At 43.8% G+C, this 21352-nt stretch overlaps 1 protein-coding gene across 6 annotated transcripts in view; it reads left to right on the forward strand.

Annotated features, from left to right (window-relative positions):
• The window catches only part of pard3ab (par-3 family cell polarity regulator alpha, b), a 581331-nt gene that overhangs the window by 351776 nt on the left and 208203 nt on the right, over window positions 1-21352 (forward strand). For all 6 annotated transcript variants that reach the window (XM_061920783.1, XM_061920784.1, XM_061920787.1 and 3 more), the window contains one exon: window positions 9917-10067. In XM_061920783.1, coding sequence (XP_061776767.1) covers window positions 9917-10067 — 151 coding nt within the window. The remainder of the gene's footprint in view (window positions 1-9916; window positions 10068-21352) is intronic.

Here is a 21352-nt window from a genome sequence, read left to right on the forward strand (position 1 = left end):
CCACCTTATTTACCTCCCCGCTCATGTCTCGTCTCCTGAGGAGCCAATTTCAAATCTCAAATGTTTGCCATTGCATAAATCACAAGCATGACCGCGCCTTCCTCCTCCTCCTCCTCCTCCTCCTCCTCCACACGGAGCGGCCGCGCGATGGGATCCAGACCTTCCCGCCCCTTCATTATCCGACTGAATATGCAACGAGCTGCAGTGTGGCTTGTCGACGCTCAAATCCCCCGCCCGCCCTCCACCAGCCCCAAATCCCCCGCTATTACTGAGGCGCTTCACTCAGCTGGCCAAATTCATTAACAACCTCATTTAAAGTCAAGAGCAGCAAACAGCGGTGACTTGCACACACCGGGATGGAGAAAAAATACTGGAAATGACCGTATTTCTTTCCACTTCCAAAGACGTGCACCTGGGGATAGGTTGATTGGCAAGACTAAATTGGCCCTAGTGTAATAATAAAATAATAATAGATTTTATTTGTAAAAAAAACACGTTACGTTGAGCAAACAGCCTAAAAGTGCCACAGTGTAAAAAAAAAAAATTGTAATAATGATAAGATAATAAAAATAAATAAAATAAAAAACTAGAAACAACCCAATAGCTAAAATCAGCATGCATATCTATAAAACAGGTTTTAAAAAAAGAAGGGTTTTAAAGCCTTTTTTAAAAGCATCCACAGTCTGAGGAGCCCTCAGGTGGTCAGGGAGAGCGTTCCACAGACAGTGTGTGAATGTGGGTGTGAATGTTGTCTGTCTATCTGTGTTGGCCCTGTGATGAGGTGGGAGACTTGTCTAGGGTGTACTCACCCCCCAAAGCGACCCTAAAAGGGACAAGCGGTAGAAAAATGATGGGATGGATGGATTACAAAAGAAAATCTTACAAGTGTAAACTTTTTTTTTTTTTACCTGCAATGATTTTTAGCAGGTACATAAATAAATAATGTTGGACATTTCTCCTCTCCCTTGGTAATCCTAGGGAGGTCCCTGAGCTCAATTCATGTCTACATTAAGTCGTTTAACCCCCTTAAACTCATAATTATTTCAGCCACACTAAACCAGTGTTGAAGGTCCCCCTCCTCAAACAAATTTTTACATGGGTAAGTGCGCCGTGTAATTCTCTTAACTTTGTATGGACTCATTGACCGTTTACAAATGGCGTTCGGAGAGGAAGTGATGCCAGAAAAAGTCAGAGCGGTCAAGCGAACATGGATCCCGACCACATGTCAACCGGCAGTTTTCGGTGAGAAAATTGTGGTAATAAGTCAGCTTTTACCGGAGACATCAGCGGAGCTTCCGTCTTGCTGGGACTCTGGCCACACCCTCTCCGACTTTCAGGTACTTTGTAATCTCACTAAAAGACTAGTAACACAATAGGCAGATAAGGGATTTTCCAGAATTATCCTAGTAAATGTGTCTAACAACATCTGAATCGCTCTCACTGCCCTCGCCTTTTTTATTTTTTTATTTTTTTCTAGTCCTTCACTCTAAATTTCTTCATCCACGAATCTTTCATCCTCGCTCAAATTAATGGGGAAATTGTCGCTTTTTCGGTCCAAATAGCTCCAGCTGCTGCTGGCTATGATTATAAGCAACGTGAGGTTGTGAGGAGCTCTACAACCCGTGATGTCACGCGCACATCGTCTACTACTTCCGGTAAAGGGAAGGCTTTTTTATTGGCGACCAAAAGTGCGAACTTTATCGTGGATGTTCTCTACTAAATCCTTTCAGCAAAAATATGACAATATCGTGAAATGACCAAGTATGACACATAGAATGGACCTACAATCCCTGTTTATCCATCCATCCATTTTTCTACCGCTACAATATACACCCCAACTACTACCAAACCCTACTCCTCCCATCTCCCGAATTCGGAGATTTCAAGGTTGGCAAGTATGCAGTGGTACACCTCGTCGCCAGCTTATTCAAGTGGAAATGGCGAGCATTTTATCGCCGGAACAGCTGAGCTAACTTCCAGGGTTGGCTGACATCATCTCACAAGATGTAGTTTCTCTTTAAATATCCTTCTTGAAAATGGCCTTGGAAATTAGATTAGATTAGATTAGATAGTACTTTATTTATTCCGTCAGGAGAGTTCCTTCAGGAAAATTACAACATATATATATGCCACCTAATCAACGTTTTGTTGTCCTTCTCTGCTCTCCCGGTATGGTTACCTTGCAACACTCCTCGGTTCCTGCTAAATTGAAACTTGTGAATGGATAATTACTTTGGAATGACAAGTGAGTATCCAATCACAGTCTCGTTAACATCAGGCTAATGTCAACAACTTGCGATCTGATTGGCTATCGCAACTGTCTATCAACTGTCTATGTTCTCAAATTCATCCACTAACGGTCCTGATGAGTATTCAGTCATCCATCCATCCATTTTCTACCGCTCGTCCCTTTTCGGGGTCGCGGGGGGCGCTGGCGCCTATCTCAGCTACAATCGAGCGGAAGGCGGGGTACACCCTGGACAAGTCGCCACCTCATCGCAGGGCCAACACAGATAAAACAGACAACATTCACACTCACATTCACACACTAGGGCCAATTTAGTGTTGCCAATCAACCTATCCCCAGGTGCATGTCTTTGGAAGTGGGAGGAAGCCGGAGTACCTGGAGGGAACCCACGCATTCACGGGGAGAACATGCAACTCCACACAGAAAGATCCCTGTTTAAATAAGAAAATTTCATTTCAATAGGCCTTTAAACGTGTTGTTTTTAATGATAAAATAGGTCACCGCTGAATTATATTCCAAACTATCTTGGTTTTAATTATAGGCAGTCAGTGTGTATTTTAAAGCGATATTTGCCAGCCAGCACACCAGTCAATCGGTGGTTAAGATAATGGTAGATGTGCAAGTCAAAATAAATTGCGTGGTTAATCTGCATCTAGACATGCTCAATGCGTACCTTTTTTTTTTTTTTAATAATTGCATGATTTACCTTTGACAATTCGGAAATTATCGGTATCAGTTTCGATAAGTAAAATGTCTGACTTTTTAAAACGCCGCTGTACGGAGTGGTACACGGAGGTAGGGGGAAGTACAGAGCAGTTGCATCTCCATGTCATACTTGCCAACCCTCCCGATTACTCCCGAAGTTCAGTGCCCCTCCTGAAAATCGCCCGAGGCAACCATTCTCCTGAATTTCTCCCGATTTCCACCCAAACGACAATATTGGGGGCGTGCCTTAAAGGCACTGCCTTTGTGTGCCGGCCTGGTCACATTTTATCTGCATCTTTTCACACACACAAGTGAATGCAAAACATACTTGGTCAACAGCCATACAGGTCACACTGAGGGTGGCCGTATAAACAACTTTAACACTGTTACAAATATGCGCCACAATGTGAACCCACATCAAACAAGAATGACCGCACCGTAACACAACGTAAAAACAACATAACAAATACCCAGAAGCCCTTGCAGCACTAACTCTTCAGGGACCCTACAATATACACCCCCCGCTACCCTCTATCCCGCCCACCTCAACCTCCTCATGCTCTCTCAAGGAGAGCATGTCCCAAATTCCAAGCTGCTGATTTGAGGCATGTTACAAAAAAAAATAATGCACTTTGTGACTTCAATAATAAATATGGCAGTGCCTGTTGGCATATTTTTTCCATAACTTGAGTTGATTTTTTTGGGAAAACCTTGTTACATTGTTTAATGCATCCAGCGGGGCATCACAACACAATTAGGCATAGTAATGTGTTAATTCCACAACTGTATATATCGGTATCGGTTGATATCGCAATCAGTAATTAAGAGTTGGACAATATCGGAATATCGCCAACAAAAAAAGCCATTATTGGACATCTCTACTTATTATTCATAATATTTCTATATTCATACAGTATTTTCAGACCCATGTGGATTGTGTTGCTCCAGACAAGCTGTAATCGCAGGAAGTAGCTGCAAGTAGTTTATGAAAAAGCAGTCGCGTTATTGCGTTCTCAGATTGAAACTCACTTCCACGTCGAATTCCGTATTGTTCGGATTATAAATCGCTCCGGAGTATACGTCGCACTGGAAAATGCATAATAAAGAAGGAAAAAAAACATATGTAAGTCGCACTGGAGTATAAGTCGCATTTTTCGGGGAAATGTATTTAATAAAACCCAACACCAAAAATAGACATTTGAAGGGCAATTTAAAATAAATAAAGAATAGTGAACAACAGGCTGAATAAGTGTACGTTATATGACGCATAAATAACCAACTGAGAAGGTGCCTGGTATGTTAACGTAACATATTATGGTAAGAGTCATTCAAGTAACTATAACATATAGAACATGCTATACGTTTACCAAACAATCTGTCACTCCTAATCGATAAATCCCATGAAATCTTCTTCCTTGATGTCGCTTCCAAACAACTCTGCCAACTCCAAAGGTATGCGCCGCTTCCTCTTGTCGTTTTCTGCTGCATATTTCACTACGTCCACCTTGTAATCTGCAGTACATCGTCTCCTTTTCGGTGCCATTTTTGTTCAGCCCTTCTCAGTTTTTATAAGTTACCGCCAACGATGAAATGATCCATTTTAATCGCTACGGCAGTAGCATATAGCAGTTAGCATCCCATGACCCACAATGCACTTCTGCCATGACCCTCCCCCGCCGAATTCTTATTGGTTGACGTGTGTGTGACGATTGCTGACATTTTCTTCGTCTCTTCCGCTAATGAGAAAAATAATATTATTTGATATTTTACGGTAATGTGTTAATAATTTCACACATAAGTCGCTCCGGAGTATATGTCGCACCCCCGGCCAAACTATGAAAAAAACTGCGACTTTTAGTCCGAAAAATAGGGTATGTCTGGAAGGAATTTAAAAACACTATTTCCCACTTCCAAAGACATGCACCTGGGGATAGGTTGATTGGCAACACTAAATGGGCCCTAGTGTGTGAATGTTGTCTGTCTATCTGTGTTGGCCCTGCGATGAGGTGGCGACTTGTCCAGGGTGTACCCTGCCTTCTGCCCGATTGTAGCTGAGATAGGCGCCAGCGCCCCCCGCGACCCCGAAAGGGAATAAGCGGTAGAAAATGGATGGAAGGGATGGATATTTCAGATCCCTGCCAATGTGGTCGTGTGTTTGCAGTAATAACTCACGGTGATGGGCGTTATCCCTCGTTCCGCGGCGTAGAGACAAGGATGCTGCTAATCCGTAAGGCTGGAACTGTCCCCGCCCGGGCAGTAAATGCAGCTAACTGCAGAGAATCAATACGACCAATGATCCATTGGACAAGCGCACACACACACACACATTCTTCCATTGCAGGAATGTGTGTTTATGGATAACAGGAGCACAAAATGGTCAATTTGTCCAGCAAACTGGAGTTTCATCATGGGTCTCGAGGGAAATGTCACACTCCTAGCAGGCTAAACTCTTCAGGCGGGTGAATGCTAGTTGGCTAACAGCTTGTGGCTTAGCAACCGATTGGAAATCCATCCTCAGTCATCCTGCTTATTACACAGGTGGCATTAGCATGCACAGTTGTGTGCACTCATTACTGCTGGACAAATAAGCGCATGGTTAGATCCACCACTGTTAGTCCAGTTTTGATTCCATCCATCCATCCAATTCCTACAGCTTATTCCCTTTTGGAGTCGCGGGGGGCGCTGGCGCCTATCTCAGCTACAATCAGGCGGAAGGCAGTGTACACCCTGGACAAGTCGCCACCTCATCGCAGGGCCAACACAGATAGACAGACAACATTCACACTCACATTCACACACTAGGGCCAATTTAGTGTTGCCAATCAACCTATCCCCAGGTGCATCCATCCATTTTCCACCGCTTGTCCCTTTCGGGGTCACAGAGGGTGCTGGAGCCTATCTCTGCTGCATTCGGGCGGAATGCGGGGTACACCCTGGACAAGTCGCCCCGTCATTACAGGGCCAACATAGATAGACAGACAACATTCCAATTCATTTAAATCAGGGGTCCCAGAGACGTTATTTTGCGTCCCCCACCACAAAGGCCTACTGAAATGAGATTTTCTTATTCAAACGGGGACAGCAGGTCCATTCTATGTGTCATACTTGATCATTTCGCGATATTGCCATATTTTTGCTGAAAGGATTTAGTAGAGAACATCGACGATAAAGTTCGCAACTTTTGGTCGCTAATAAAAAAGCCTTGCCTGTACCGGAAGTAGCAGACGATGTGCGCGTGACGTCACTGGTTGTAGGGCTCCTCACATTGTTTATAATGTGAGCCTCCAGCAGCAAGAGCTATTCGGACCGAGAAAGCGACAATTTCCCCATTAATTTGAGCGAGGATGAAAGATTCGTGGATGAGGAAATTTAGAGTGACGGACTAGAAAAATTTACTAGGATAATTCTGGGAAATCCCTTATCTTTCTATTGTGTTGCTAGTGTTTTAGTGAGTTAAATAGTACCTGATAGTCGGAGGGGTGTGTCGACGGGTGTGTTGACGCCAGTCTCTGAGGGAAGTCACAAAGCTGCAGCACGTCAGAAGCTCCACTGATCGCCGGTAAGAGCGGACTTATTTCCACAATTTTCTCACTGAAAACTGCCGGTCGACATGTAGTCAGGATCCATGTTCGCTTGACCGCTCTGATCCATAGTAAAGCTTCACCTCCGGGAATTTTAAACAAGGAAACACCGTGTGTTTGTGTGGCTAAAGGCTAAAAGCTTCCCACCTCCACCTTTCTACTTTGACTTCTCCATTATTAATTGAACAAATTGCAAAATATTCAGCAACACAGTTTCCAAAATACTGTGTAATTATGCGATGAAAAGAGACAACTTTTAGCTCTGTGTAGTGGCGGGCTAAAATGTCCCCTCCAACCAATAACGTCACAAACACGCGTCATACGCGTCATCATTCCGCGATGTTTTCAACAGGAAACTCCGCAGGAAATTAAAAATTGTAATTTAGTAAACTAAAAAGGCCGTATTGGCATGTGTTGCAATGTTAATATTTCATCATTGATATATAAACTATCAGACTGCGTGGTCGGTAGTAGTGGGTTTCAGTAGTCCTTTAATATGAAAGTTTAATGTTAGTGCGTCCCGCAAGTTTCATTTAAATAGCGCCTGACAGCGTTGTGTTATTTGGGTCCAAAATGGCTCTTTCAACGTTCTGGGTTGCCTACCCCTGCATTAGTGGAAAAGCGGCAAATGAGTGAAAGAGACAGAGACGTTGCCATGGTTTTCTGACATGTCTGGCTGCAGTGACACCGCGACACCTGTTTTTCGATTGATTGGTTGATTGATGGAAACTTTTATTAGTAGGTCGCATATTCCGTACAATTGACCACTAAATGCTTACACCAAAATAGTTTTTTCAACTAGTTTAAGTCGGGGTCCACGTTAATCAATTCATGTCCGTCAGTAATAACAGTCCCCGATAACTTGGACCAATTCAAACCGTTATTTTATTTTGTTTTTTTTATTGTTTAATTTGCATTGCCTCACACGATGAACACTACATATTAGGGCTGTGAATCTTTGGGTGTCCCACGATTCGATTCAATATCGATTCTTGGGGTCAGGATTCGATAATATATCGATTTTTTTCGATTTTATTCGATTCTCGATTCAAAAACGATATTTTTCCGATTCAAAACGATTCTGCATTCATTCAATACATAGGATTTCAGCAGGATCTACCCCAGTCTGCTGACATGCTAGCAGAGTAGTATATATTTTTTTAAAAGGTTTTAGAATTTTAAAGGACAATGTTTTATCAATTGATTGCAATAATGTAAATTTGTTTTAACTATTAAACAAACCAAAAATATGAGTTATTTTATCTTTGTGAAAACATTGGACACAGTGTGTTGTCAAGCTTATGAGATGCGATGCAAGTGTAAGCCACTGTGACACTATTGTTGTTTTATTTTTTGTAAATGTCTAATGATAATGTCAATGAGGGATTTTTAATCACTGCTATGCTGAAATTATAACTAATATTGATACTGTTGTTGATAATATTCATTTTTGTTTCATTACTTTTGGTTTGTTCTGTGTCGTGTTTGTGTCTCCTCTCAAGTGCTCTGTTTATTGCAGTTCTGAGTGTTGCTGGGTCAGGTTTTGTTTTGGAATTGGATTGCATTGTTATGGTATTGCTGTGTAGTGGTTTGTTGGATTGATAAAAAAATAAAAATAAAAAAATTGATTTTTAGAAAATGGGAATCGATTCTGAATCGCACAACGTATTCGATTCGATTCATATTCGAATCGATTTTTTTCCCACACCCCTACTACATATATTTGTTAATGACGCTGGATAACACTCCGGGAGCCGTCACTTTTTCGCGCTCGCTATCCAGGTACTTTCCCGGCTACTCTAACATTTGACAACCAAACAATTAAACAAGGCGACACGGTAAAGAATCTGGGTAATATCTTCGACCCAACTCTTTCCTTTGAGGCACACATTAAAAGCGTTACTAAAACGGCCTTCTTTCATCTCCGTAACATCGCTAAAATTCGCTCCATTCTGTCCACTAACAACGCTGAGATCATTATCCATGCATTTGTTACGTCTCGCCTCGACTACTGTAACGTACTATTTTCGGGTCTCCCCATGTCTAGCATTAAAAGATTACAGTTGGTACAAAATGCGGCTGCTAGACTTTTGACAAGAACAAGAAAGTTTGATCACATTACGCCTGTACTGGCTCACCTGCACTGGCTTCCTGTGCACTTAAGATGTGACTTTAAGGTTTTACTACTTACGTATAAAATACTACACGGTCTAGCTCCATCTTATTTTGCCGATTGTATTGTACCATATGTCCCGGCAAGAAATCTTCGTTCAAAGGACTCCGGCTTATTAGTGATTCCCAAAGCCCAAAAAAAGTCTGCGGGCTATAGAGCGTTTTCCGTTCGGGCTCCAGTACTCTGGAATGCCCTCCCGGTAACAGTTCGAGATGCTACCTCAGTAGAAGCATTTAAGTCTCACCTTAAAACTCATCTGTATACTCTAGCCTTTAAATAGACTCCCTTTTTAGACCAGTTGATCTGCCGTTTCTTTTCTTTTTCTTCTATGTCCCACTCTCCCGTGTGGAGGGGGTCCGGTCCGATCCGGTGGCCATGTACTGCTCGCCTGTGTATCGGCTGGGGACATCTCTGCGCTGCTGGTCCGCCTCCGCTTGGGATGGTTTCCTGCTGGCTCCGCTGTGAACGGGACTCTCGCTGCTGTGTCTTGGATCCTCTTTGGACTGGACTCTCGCGACTGTGTTGTATCCATTGTGGATTGAACTTTCACAGTATCATGTTAGACCCGCTCGACATCCATTGCTTTCCTCCTCTCTAAGGTTCTCATAGTCATCATTGTCACCGACGTCCCACTGGGTCATTATTGTCACCAATGTCCCACTGGGTGTGAGTTTTCCTTGCCCTTGTGTGGGCCTACCGAGGATGTCGTGGTGGTCTGTGCAGCCCTTTGAGACACTAGTGATTTAGGGCTATATAAGTAAACATTGATTGATTGATTGATTATCCGACGACTGCGTGTTGCTGTAGGGAGGAAAAGCGGAACGACACACATTGTGGAAATAACATTATTCTCTGTGCTTGGCCTGTATACAAATATATTCCACAACCTCAAACGTGTCTTTTTCAAAGCCTGCAGTGAAGAGAAAGGTTCGTGATGAGCAAAGACAATTCCAGGAAAAGTGGTTGATGTAATATTTCTTTGTTGGGCACAGGGGCACCCCGATGTATCATATTTGCACAGACAAGGGATACAATTTGAAACGTCATTATACAACTAGAGATGCTGAGGGGTATGCACAATTTTTTTTAAGAAATCTTTTCTTGTGGCCCAGCCTCACCCAGACTCTGCATCCAGTGACCCCCAGGTAAAGTGGTTTTGAGACCCCTGATTTAAATAGTTAAATGTTTCATTCTTTTTCTTTTTCCCAGGAGGCACCGGGGGGGCCGCTAGTACATCAGCAGATCACCAACACGTCTATGGACGAACATGAACGCCGCATCTCCCACTCCCTCTACGGCGCTCTGGAAGACCTGGATGACAACTTGATGCCTCGACAAGGCATGATGCCTCGCACAGTAGGTAAGATGTTCGCTCAGCCTCAATATTTCCCCACCTTCGCCTTTTTATACACCAAGGGCTTGATTTACTAAAGGTTTTCTGTGTACTAAAACACGTGCAAACCTGATTCAATATCCATCCATCCATCCATCCATTTTCTTCCGCTTATCCGAGGTCGGGTCTAAGCAGGGAAGCCCAGACTTTCCTCTCCCCAGCCACTTCATCCAGCTCCTCCCGGGGGATCCCGAGGCGTTTCCAGGCCAGCCGGGAGACATAGTCTACCCAACGTGTCCTGGGTCTTCCCCGTGGCCTCCTATCGGTCGCACATGCCCTAAACACCTCCCTAAGGAGGCGTTCAGGTGGCATCCTGACCAGATGCCCGAACCACCTCATCTGACTCCTCTCAATGTGGAGGAGCAGCGGCTTTACTTTGAGTTCCTCTCGGATGGCAGAGCTTCTCACCCTATCTCTAAGGGAGAGCCCCGCCACCCGGCGGAGGAAACTCATTTCGGCCGCTTGTACCACGGCAGCCGCAATCCACCGCTTCCCACCTACATCTTTCTTCTTTGACGTCTCCATTATTAATTGAACAAATTGCAAAAGATTCAGCAACACAGACGTCCAGAATACTGTGTAATTATGCGATTAAAGCAGACGACTTATAGCTAGGATCGGGGCTGGAATAAAATGTCCATTACAATCCGTGACGTCACGCAACGTTTTCAACAGGATACTTGGCACGAAATTTGAAATTGCAATTTAGTAAACTAAAAAGGCCGTATCGGCATGTGTTGCAATGTTAATATTTCATCATTGATATATAAACTATCAGACTGCGTGGTCGGTAGTAGTGGGTTTCAGTAGGCCTTTAATGGTGCTTTTGTTGACCAGAGAGAAATCTCGTTCGTTGGTTGACCTTTTTGATTACCTTGGTTGCCATTTTATCACAGGAAAGATTAGCCTCTAGATTGGAACCTAGCTAAGTGACCTCAACTTTCCTGGTGATGACAATGTCACCTATATTTTTGCTGAAAGGATTTAGTAGAGAACATCGACGATAAAGTTCGCAACTTTTGCTCGCTAATAAAAAAGCCTTGCCTGTACCGGAAGTCGCAGACGATGTGCGCGTGACATCACGGGTTGTGGAGCTCTTCACATCTGAACATTGTTTAAAATCATGGCCACCGGCAGCGAGAGCGATTCAGACCGAGAAAGCGACGATTTCACCATTAATTTGAGTGAGGATGAAAGATTCGTGGATGAGGAAAGTTAGAGTGAAGGACTAGAAAGTGAAGTGAAGTGAATTATATTTATATAGCGCTTTTATGTAGTGACTCAAAGCGCTTTACATAGTGAAACCCAATATCTAAGTTACATTTTTAAACCAGTGTGGAAGGCACTGGGAGCAGGTGGCTAAAGTGTCTTACCCAAGGACACAACAGCAGTGACTAGGATGGCAGAAGCGGGGATTGAACCTGCAACCCTCAAGTTGCTGGCACGGCCGCTCTATCAACCGAACTATACTGAAAAAAAAAAGACTATAAAGTGGGAGCGATTCAGATGTTATTAAACAAATTTACTAGGATACTTCTGGAAAATTTAGTGAGATTATATGGTCGTACCTGTACAACCTGAAGGTCGGCCCCGCACCTTTCCTCAGCACCAGTTGATGGGTGGTGGCAATGCCCATCTCTGCCCTTCGCATGGGACCCTCTTCGAAACACGATCTTTCAAAATGATCGCTGCATAATGCACTGTACTTTGTGTGTGTGGTCCAATCCAACCGTGTTCGCTTGACCGCTCTGTTCCATAGTAAAGCTTCACCGTCATCTTTCGGGAATGTAAATAATGAAACACCGGCTGTGTTTGTGTTGCTAAAGCCGGCCGCAATACACCGCTTCCCACCTACAGCTTTCTTCTTTGACGTCTCCATTATTCATTGAACAAATTGCAAAAGATTCAGCAACACAGTTATCCATAATACTGTGGAATCATGCGATGAAAAGAGACGACTTATAGCTGCGAACGGTGCTGGAACAAAATGTCCTCTACAATGTGTGATGTCACGCGCATGCGTCATCATACCTCGACGTTTTAGCATGATATTTCCGCGCGAAATGTAATATTGCAGTATAGTGAACTAAACCGGCCGTATTGGCATGTGTTGCAATGTTAATATTTCATCATTGATATATAAACTATCAGACTGCGTGGTCGGTAGTAGTGGGTTTCAGTAGGACTTTAATGGTGTTTTTGAGAGAAATCTCGTTCGTTGGTTGACCTTTTTGATTACCTTGGTTGCCATTTTATCACAGGAAAGATTAGCCTCGAGATTGGAACCTAGCTAGGTGACCTAAACTTTCCCGGTGATGACAATGTCACCCACTTTAATAGTGAAGTCACTGACTAAAATCACTCGTACAAATTGGGGCCAAAAAGTACAGAAACAGAGTTATTTGTTGTCTGAAATATGTTTTCTGTCCTTCAAGTCTGCAATAAAAACAGTAGTAATTAAAAAAAACAACTATTTGATTACTGATTCCTCATAGGAAGACGTGTTGGTGGGATTGAGGAGGTCTTCGAAGTATTCCTTCCACCTATCCACAACATCCGCAGTTGAGGTCAGCAGAACACCATCCGCACCATACACGGTGTTGATAGTGCACTGCTTCCCCTTCCTGAGGCGGCGGACGGTGGTCCAGAATCGCTTCGAAGCCGTCCGGAAGTCGGCTGAGTGTGAAGCGACCGGGATGAGAATCAGCACCTCCAAGTCCGAGTCCATGGTTCTCGCCCGGAAAAGGGTGGAGTGCCATCTCCGGGTTGGGGAGGAGCCCCTGCCCCAAGTGGAGGAGTTCAAGTACCTAGGAGTCTTGTTCACGAGTGGGGGAAGAGTGGATCGTGAGATCGACAGGCGGATCGGTGCGGCGTCTTCAGTAATGCGGACGTTGTACCGATCCGTTGTGGTGAAGAAGGAGCTGAGCCGGAAGGCAAAGCTCTCAATTTACCGGTCGATCTACGTTCCCATCCTCACCTATGGTCATGAGCTTTGGGTCATGACCGAAAGGATAAGATCACGGGTACAAGCGGCCCAAATGAGTTTCCAGGTCTCTCCCTTAGAGATAGGGTGAGAAGCTCTGCCATCCGGGAGGAACTCAAAGTAAAGCCGCTGCTCCTCCACATCGAGAGGAGCCAGATGAGGTGGTTCGGGCATCTGGTCAGGATGCCACCCGAACGCCTCCCTAGGGAGGTGTTTAGGGCACGTCCAACCGGTAGGAGGCTATGGGGAAGACCCAGGACACGTTGGGAAGACTATGTCTCTCGGCTGGCCTGGGAACGCCTCGGGATCCCCCGGGAAGAGCTAGACGAAGATGCTGGGGAAAGGGAAGTCTGGGTTTCCGTACTTAGGCTGTTGCCCCCGCGACCCGACCGCGGATAAGCGGAAGAAGATGGATGGATGGAACTATTTGATTAAAAAGTCAAAGACCATGTTTGCGCGTCCCCTTTGGGTGTTTTTTCGCATCAATTGTCAAGTTTTCGCTTTCATGCAAATTGGCTGACACCAACACAGTGAGTGTCAACAACAACAAAAAAAAAAAAACACGCATCAGCTGTGACTGACAGGAAGTGTTAGCAGGTGACGCCGCTACTGCGCTGGTTCATGCTTGACGAACCAGCGAGGGCTGATAACGAGCGGACACCTCCGGGCCCTACATTCACCCGACAGCTCGACTGTTCATTGTCGCCACGGCAACCAGACAAGACAAGATGTAAAGGTCGTGCGCTCTGTCGGCAGCTGCGCTGTAAAGTCTTTTGAATAAATCAAATGACCAGCGGGGCGCTTACATCCAGGCGTAAGACCTGCAAAATAAAAGTCCATCTTGAGGCGTAGAAGCTGCAGGCTTCTCTTCACAGTCTTTCGGCTCCAAAGACCCTTTTTTTTTTTTTTTCCTCTTCCTTCACACTTCAGACTGTGAGCAGCAAAAAGGCTCCACAGCAGGCGTGAAAGGCCTGGGCGCCAGATAAGCCCAGCAAGATGTTTTATTCCGCTAAAGAAATAAAGAAGTAGAAGAAGAAAAGAGGCTCTAGTTTGTGCTGGATTCTAGTTCTTGACTGTATTTGTAGCTAAGACAAAAGCCAGGACTTCTAAGGACGTCCAAAATAATGACAAAGTACATTTTTTATTCATGCTTGAGGTGTAAAGAACACTTTTTGGACTGAACTGAGTCTTGGTCAAGTGACTGCGAAACGTGTCAATCCATGTTCTGTCCTCTGGCCTCAAAACTGAGAGATTAAGCGTCTCCTCGGGTGAAGCATTGCCAGCTCGTCACCTTGAAGCAGAACTGACCCGCCTCGGGCATCCCCACGTCAACGCGCCCGAGGATTAACGGACATTTTTCTCATCCTCCATCACACCAGTTTCTGTTTTTTGTGGGATGCCAGAAATGCGACCCCGTCAGAAAGTTCTGTTACAGCTAACAATTCAGTTCAGTTCGGTTTCAGTTTATTCCGAACATGCATACGATACAATGTAATCCATCACATAATTCCAGTTGTTTCATTACAGCTATGTCCGAAAAGGAGTAGAAAGAAGCAGAGTTTTATTTAATCTTACCCGTTTTCATCCATCCATCCATTTTAATACCGCATATTCCCTTTTGGGGTCGTGTGGATGGGTATCAAATTCTGTACGGGGCGGCATAGCTCGGTTGGTAGAGCGGCCGTGCCAGCAACTTGAGGGTTGCAGGTTCGATTCCTGCTTGTGCCATCCTAGTTACTGCCGTTGTGTCCTTGGGCAAGACGCTTTACCCACCTGCTCCCAGTGCCACCCACACTGGTTTAAAAGGTAACTTAGATATTGGGTGTCACTATGTAAAGCGCTTTGAGTCACTACATAAAAGCGCTATATAAATATAATTCACTTCACTTTCTAGTCCTTCACTTTAACTTTCCTCATCCACGAATATTTCATCCTCACTCAAATTAATGGTGAAATCGTCGCTTTCTCGGTCCGAATCGCTCTCGCTGCTGGTGGCCATGATTTTAAACAATGTTCAGATGTGAAAAGCTCCACAACCCGTGACGTCGCGCGCGCATCGTCTGCGACTTCCGGTACAGGCAAGGCTTTTTTATTAGCGAGCAAAAGTTGCGAACTTTATCGTCGATGTTCTCTACTAAACCCTTTCAGCAAAAATATGGCAATATCGCCAAATGGTCAAGTATGACACATAGAATGGACCTGCTATCCCCGTTTAAATAAGAAAAGCGCTATATAAATATAATTCACTTCACTTCACTACTTTCGTCGGTACATGACAAAATCCAAAAGTACTAGGACAGGGCATTTACCATATTTTCCAGACCATGAATATTCTATTTAACATAATATGTAATGATGGTTATTTGGTCAAAATGTTGCATAGATTACAGTGTTTCCCCCAGAATATTTGTTTGTTAAGGGGGTGTCTCTCCAGACTGTGGTGAAGTAGGCCGGCTTCGTCGCATGAAGAAGCCTAAAATTTTTGGTTGTGTTAACCGCTCCTGTATGCTGAATGGCAATATCCATACATCCATCCATCCATTTTCTACCACTTATTCCCTTTGGGGTTGCGGGGGGCGCTGGCGCCTATCTCAGCTACAATCGGGCGGAAGGCGGGGTACACCCTGGACAAGTCGCCACCTCATCACAGGGCCAACACAGATAGACAGACAACATTCACACTCACATTCACACACTAGGGCCAATTTAGTGTTGCCAATCAACCTATCCCCAGGTGCATGTCTTTGGAGGTGGGAGGAAGCCGGAGTACCCGGAGGGAACCCACGCATTCACGGGGAGAACATGCAAACTCCACACAGAAAGATCCCGAGCCTGGGATTGAACCCAGGACTGCAGGACCTTCGTATTGTGACGCAGACGCATCGTGAAGGCCGTGAACTGGAGCCAGTTCAGTTCAGTTTCAGTTTATTCCGAACATGCATACGATACAATGTAATGCATCACATAATTCCAGTTGTTTCATTACAGCTATGTCTGAAAAGGAGTAGAAAGAAGCAGAGTTTTATTTAATCCTACCCGTTTTCATCCATCCATCCATTTTCTACCGCATATTCCCTTGTGGGGTCGTGTGGATGGGTATCAAATTCTGTACTTTCGTAGGTACATGACAAAATCAAAAAGTACTAGGACCGGGCATTTACCATATTTTCCAGACCATGAATATTCTATTGAACATAATATGTAATGATGGTTCTTTGGTCAAAATGTTGCATAGATTACAGTGTTTCCCCCAGAATATTTGTTTGTTAAGGGGGTGTCTCTCCAGACTGTGGTGAAGTAGGCCGGCTTCGTCGCATGAAGAAGCCTAAAATTTTTGGTTGTGTTAACCGCTCCTGTATGCTGAATGGCAATATCCATACATCCATCCATCCATTTTCTACCACTTATTCCCTTTGGGGTTGCGGGGGGCGCTGGCGTCTATCTCAGCTAGAATCGGGCGGAAGGCGGGGTACACCCTGGACAAGTCGCCATATCATCACAGGGCCAACACAGATAGACAGAACAACTTCACACTCACATTCACACACTAGGGCCAATTTAGTGTTGCCAATCAACCTATCCCCAGGTGCATGTCTTTGGAAGTGGGAGGAAGCCGGAGTACCCGGAGGGAACCCACGCATTCACGGGGAGAACATGCAAACTCCACACAGAAAGATCCCGAGCCTGGGATTGAACCCAGGACTGCAGGACCTTCGTATTGTGAGGCAGACGCATCGTGAAGGCCGTGAACTGGAGCCAGTTCAGTTCAGTTTAAGTTTATCCGAACATGCATACGATACAATGTAATGCATCACATAATTCCAGTTGTTTCATTACAGCACGTTGGAAAAGGAGTAAAAAGAAGCAGAGTTGTATTTAATCCTACCCGATTTCATACCATAGCAATTTTATCCAATTTCCTTGTTCTCTGTAACAGAACAGTAAACAATGAATAATACATATGTAATATATAGGGGTGTAACGGTACACAAAAAAATTCGGTTCGGTACGTACCTCGGTTCAGAGGTCACGGTTCGGTTACATTTTCGGTACAGTGTAAGAAAAAAAACAAAATATAAATTTTTTGATTATTTATTTAAGAAATTTGCTAAATCTTCCACCCAAAAATATTTTTCTTAGTGGAATATTTGATGTGAAGTAATCAGAAACGTGGATAGGTCAATAATTCATAATGACATTGATTTTGATTTAATATTATGTTTTGAGCAACGACAGTTTGAAAGAAAAAGCTTTGTTTTATTAGTCAACGTTGCAACTTTTCTAAATTACATTTAGCCTTTAAGCTTTTTTATTTCACGTATGTTTATGTTTTTTTTAAATTTTGATAGTATTTTTAGAATCTGCAGTGGGCCTTTAAAACATTAGCAGTGGGCCGCAAATGGCCTCTGGGGCACACTTTTGACACACCTGCTATAGATTATAAAAATGTCATCTGATTATTCAATGGGTAAAAAAACAGAGGCTGGTGACGCATGCGTGTTTATCATAGCTCTCTCGCTCTCTCTCTCTCTGCCCCTCCCTCACGAATGTTGCTGCGCGCACCACTTTTTGTTTTGTTTTGAACCCCTTCTTAACCCTAAACTTACATTGAAAATACACGCAACCCTAACTTAAAATGCCGGACATTTGAGGCATTTAAGAAACTCCACCCGGACAGCCCCGCAAAAGAGAACATATCCCGTGAAAAGAGGAGGTATGGTCAGTCTATCATAGCCCGGTCGCTGCTAGCATGCCGTGTGTTGTTGTTTTTTTGATTGATTGAAACTTTTATTAGTAGATTGCACAGTACAGTACATATTCCGTACAATTGACAACTAATTGGTAACACCCGAATAAGTTTTTCAACTTGTTTAAGTCGGGGTCCACGTAAATCAATTCATGGTGCCTCGGTGTGCGTTGTTTACAAAACGTCCGGTGCGCTACTTAATATGTCCGTGTCGTTTGGTACACCTCCGAACCAAACCGAAACCCCCGTACCGAAACGGTTCAATACAAATACACGTACCGTTACATCCCTAATAATATACCATAGTAAGCATTCAAATATTAAATACATTAATAGTATTTGTCTCAATAAAAAAAGGGGAAAAAAAGGGTTCAAGATATTCATCATAATTCTTGTTCTTTTAACTTTGTGAAAATTTGTAGTAGTAACAGTCTCTTAAACTGAATCATATGGTGCTTTGTTTGATTTTTTTTTTACTTAATCCATTCCATAATTCCATAAGTGGAGGAGTTCAAGTACCTAGGAGTCTTGTTCACGAGTGGGGGAAGAGTGGATCGTGAGATCGACAGGCGGATCGGTGCGGCGTCTTCAGTAATGCGGACGTTGTACCGATCTGTTGTGGTGAAGAAGGAGCTGAGCCGGAAGGCAAAGCTCTCAATTTACCGGTCGATCTACGTTCCCATCCTCACCTATGGTCATGAGCTTTGGGTCATGACCGAAAGGATAAGATCACGGGTACAAGCGGCCGAAATGAGTTTCCTCCGCCGGGTGGCGGGGCTCTCCCTTAGAGATAGGGTGAGAAGCTCTGCCATCCGGGAGGGACTCAAAGTAAAGCCGCTGCTCCTCCACATCGAGAGGAGCCAGATGAGGTGGTTCGGGCATCTGGTCAGGATGCCATCCGAACGCCTCCCGAAGGAGGTGTTTAGGGCACGTCCAACCGGTAGGAGGCCTCGGGGAAGACCCAGGAAACGTTGGGAAGACTATGTCTCCTGGCTGGCCTGGGAACGCCTCGGGATCCCCCGGGAAGAGCTAGACAAAGTGGCTGGGGAGAGGGAAGTCTGGGTTTCCCTGCTTAGGCTGCTGCCCCCGCGACCCGACCTCGGATAAGCGGAAGAAGATGGATGGATGGATGGATACAAATATACTAAAGGTTTAAGTAGGCCTGGGCAATATGGCCTTTTTTTAATATCTCGATATTTTTAAGCCATGTCACGATACACGATATATATCTCAATATTTTACCTTAGCCTTGAATGAACACTTGATGCATATAACACAGCAGTATGATGATTCTATGTGTCTACATTAAAACATTCTTCTTCATACTGCATTAATATATGCTCATTTTTTTAACTTCCATGCAGAGAGGGAAATCCCAACTAAGTCAATTGACCTAAACTGTATTTATTAAACAGTTATTAAGCAGTGGCACAAACATTCATGTTGTTTTAAAACAGAAAGTGCAAGATTGTCAGAGACATTTTAAAAGAAACTGAGTGCACTTTTGTGCATGATGTCACTAAGATGACACACCAAAACAACACTAAAGTGCACTTTTTGTACAGAACACCACTACAATAGTTTAAAACAAATAAAGTGCACTTTTGTGCATGATGTCACACAAGATATTTCAATAACTGTCAAATAAAAATGAGCTCCATAATAGGAAATCAAATAGTTTATGTCCTTCGCTATGTGGTAGGTTACTGCGGACATTATCTCCTTCTGTTGTTGACTATTTTTTTCATATGGTGTGTAAGATGGAAATGGTTGATTGGGCATTTTGTTGGTGTGGCACCGAACAAAGATGTTGACATGCGGAGTATCAAGCACTCTTCATTCTCTAGCGGGTGATTTTTCAAATGATGCTGCATATTAGCAGTAATGCTACTTTTTATAGCTACGCTTTTGCCCCACACTTCACAAACTACGATTGTTTGTTCGACATATTCCCGCTTGAAGCCAAACCACCGCCAGACGATGGACCCCCTGCTGTTTTTCTTGGGAATGAATTATTTTTTCATTTGTTACCAGATTCGCACATTATTTCTCTCGTATTACCACTCGCACCACAGCTAAACTTACCCGTGCCGCTACCTCTCTGCTCCGCGAGGGCGTATACGTATGTGACGTATGTAAGAAGGTGCGCTTGCGCAAAGCATTTTTGGTTAAAAAAAAAAAGAGATAAAGAAGTAAAATACAGCACTATGTCATCAGTTTCTGATTTATTAAATTGTATAACAGTGCAACATATTGCTCATTTGTAGTGGTCTTTCTTGAACTATTTGGAAAAAAATATATATTCAATAAATATATTTATAAAGGATTTTTGAATTGTTGCTATTTTTAGAATATTTTTGAAAAATCTTAACAAAGAGCCACCGCCTAAACTAAAGTCTTAAAACATTTTTATTTTTATTTATTTATTTTTTTGTCATGTCCAGCTTCTCAGGCAAATCATATAGTTGATGTAGGTGCCCATATCAGCTGTTCAGATTTAGGTGTACGATACTTCTATTGTTGCCTTGTTTGTATTTTACTTTAATAATAATAATAATAATAATGATGGATTAGATTTATATCGCGCTTTTCTATTGTTAGATACTCAAAGCGCTCACAGAGAAGTGGGAACCCATCATTCATTCACACCTGGTGGTGGTAAGCTACATCTGTAGCCACAGCTGCCCTGGGGTAGACTGACGGAAGCGTGGTTGCCAGTTTGCGCCTACTTTAATAGATGTATTCATATTATCATTTGTTGCTAAACTAAAGTCTTAACAAGCTGCTAAGCTTCGTACTGCCTCTGTCAGTACGTCTCTGCAGCGGCCAGCATTGTCCCACTCACACAACCATCTGATTGGTTACACGCAGAGCGGTAACAGCCAATCAGCAGTGCGTATTCAGAGCGCATGTCACAGCCAATCAGTGTGTTTTGTTTTTATCAAGACATATATTGTATATTGCCATTCAGGGCTTCACTGTGGCAGAGGGGTTAGTGCGTCTGCCTCACAATACGAAGGTCTTGAGTAGTCCTGGGTTCAATCCCAGGCTCGGGATCTTTCTGTGTGGAGTTTTGCATGTTCTCCCCGTGAATGTTTGGGTTCCCTCCGGGTACTCCGGCTTCCTCCCACTTCCAAAGACATGCACCTGGGGATAGGTTGATTGGCAACACTAAATGGTCCCTAGTGTGTGAATGTGAGTGTGAATGTTGTCTGTCTATCTGTGTTGGCCCTGCGATGAGGTGGCGACTTGTCCAGAGTGTACCTGCCTACCGTCCGGTTGTAGCTGAGATAGGCACCAGCGCCCCCCGTGACCCCAAAGGGAATAAGCGGTAGAAAATGAATGGATGGATGTATGGATATTGCCATTCAGCATACAGGAGCGGTTAACACAACCAAAAATTGTAGGCTTCTTCATGCGACGAAGTCGGCCTACTTCACCACAGTCTGGAGAGACACCACCTTAACAAACAAATATATTTGGGGGAAACACTGGTATCTATGCAACATTTTGACCATCATT

The sequence above is a fragment of the Nerophis ophidion genome, linkage group LG14 (assembly GCF_033978795.1).
Source record: "Nerophis ophidion isolate RoL-2023_Sa linkage group LG14, RoL_Noph_v1.0, whole genome shotgun sequence".
Taxonomy (NCBI): Eukaryota; Metazoa; Chordata; class Actinopteri; order Syngnathiformes; family Syngnathidae; genus Nerophis; species Nerophis ophidion.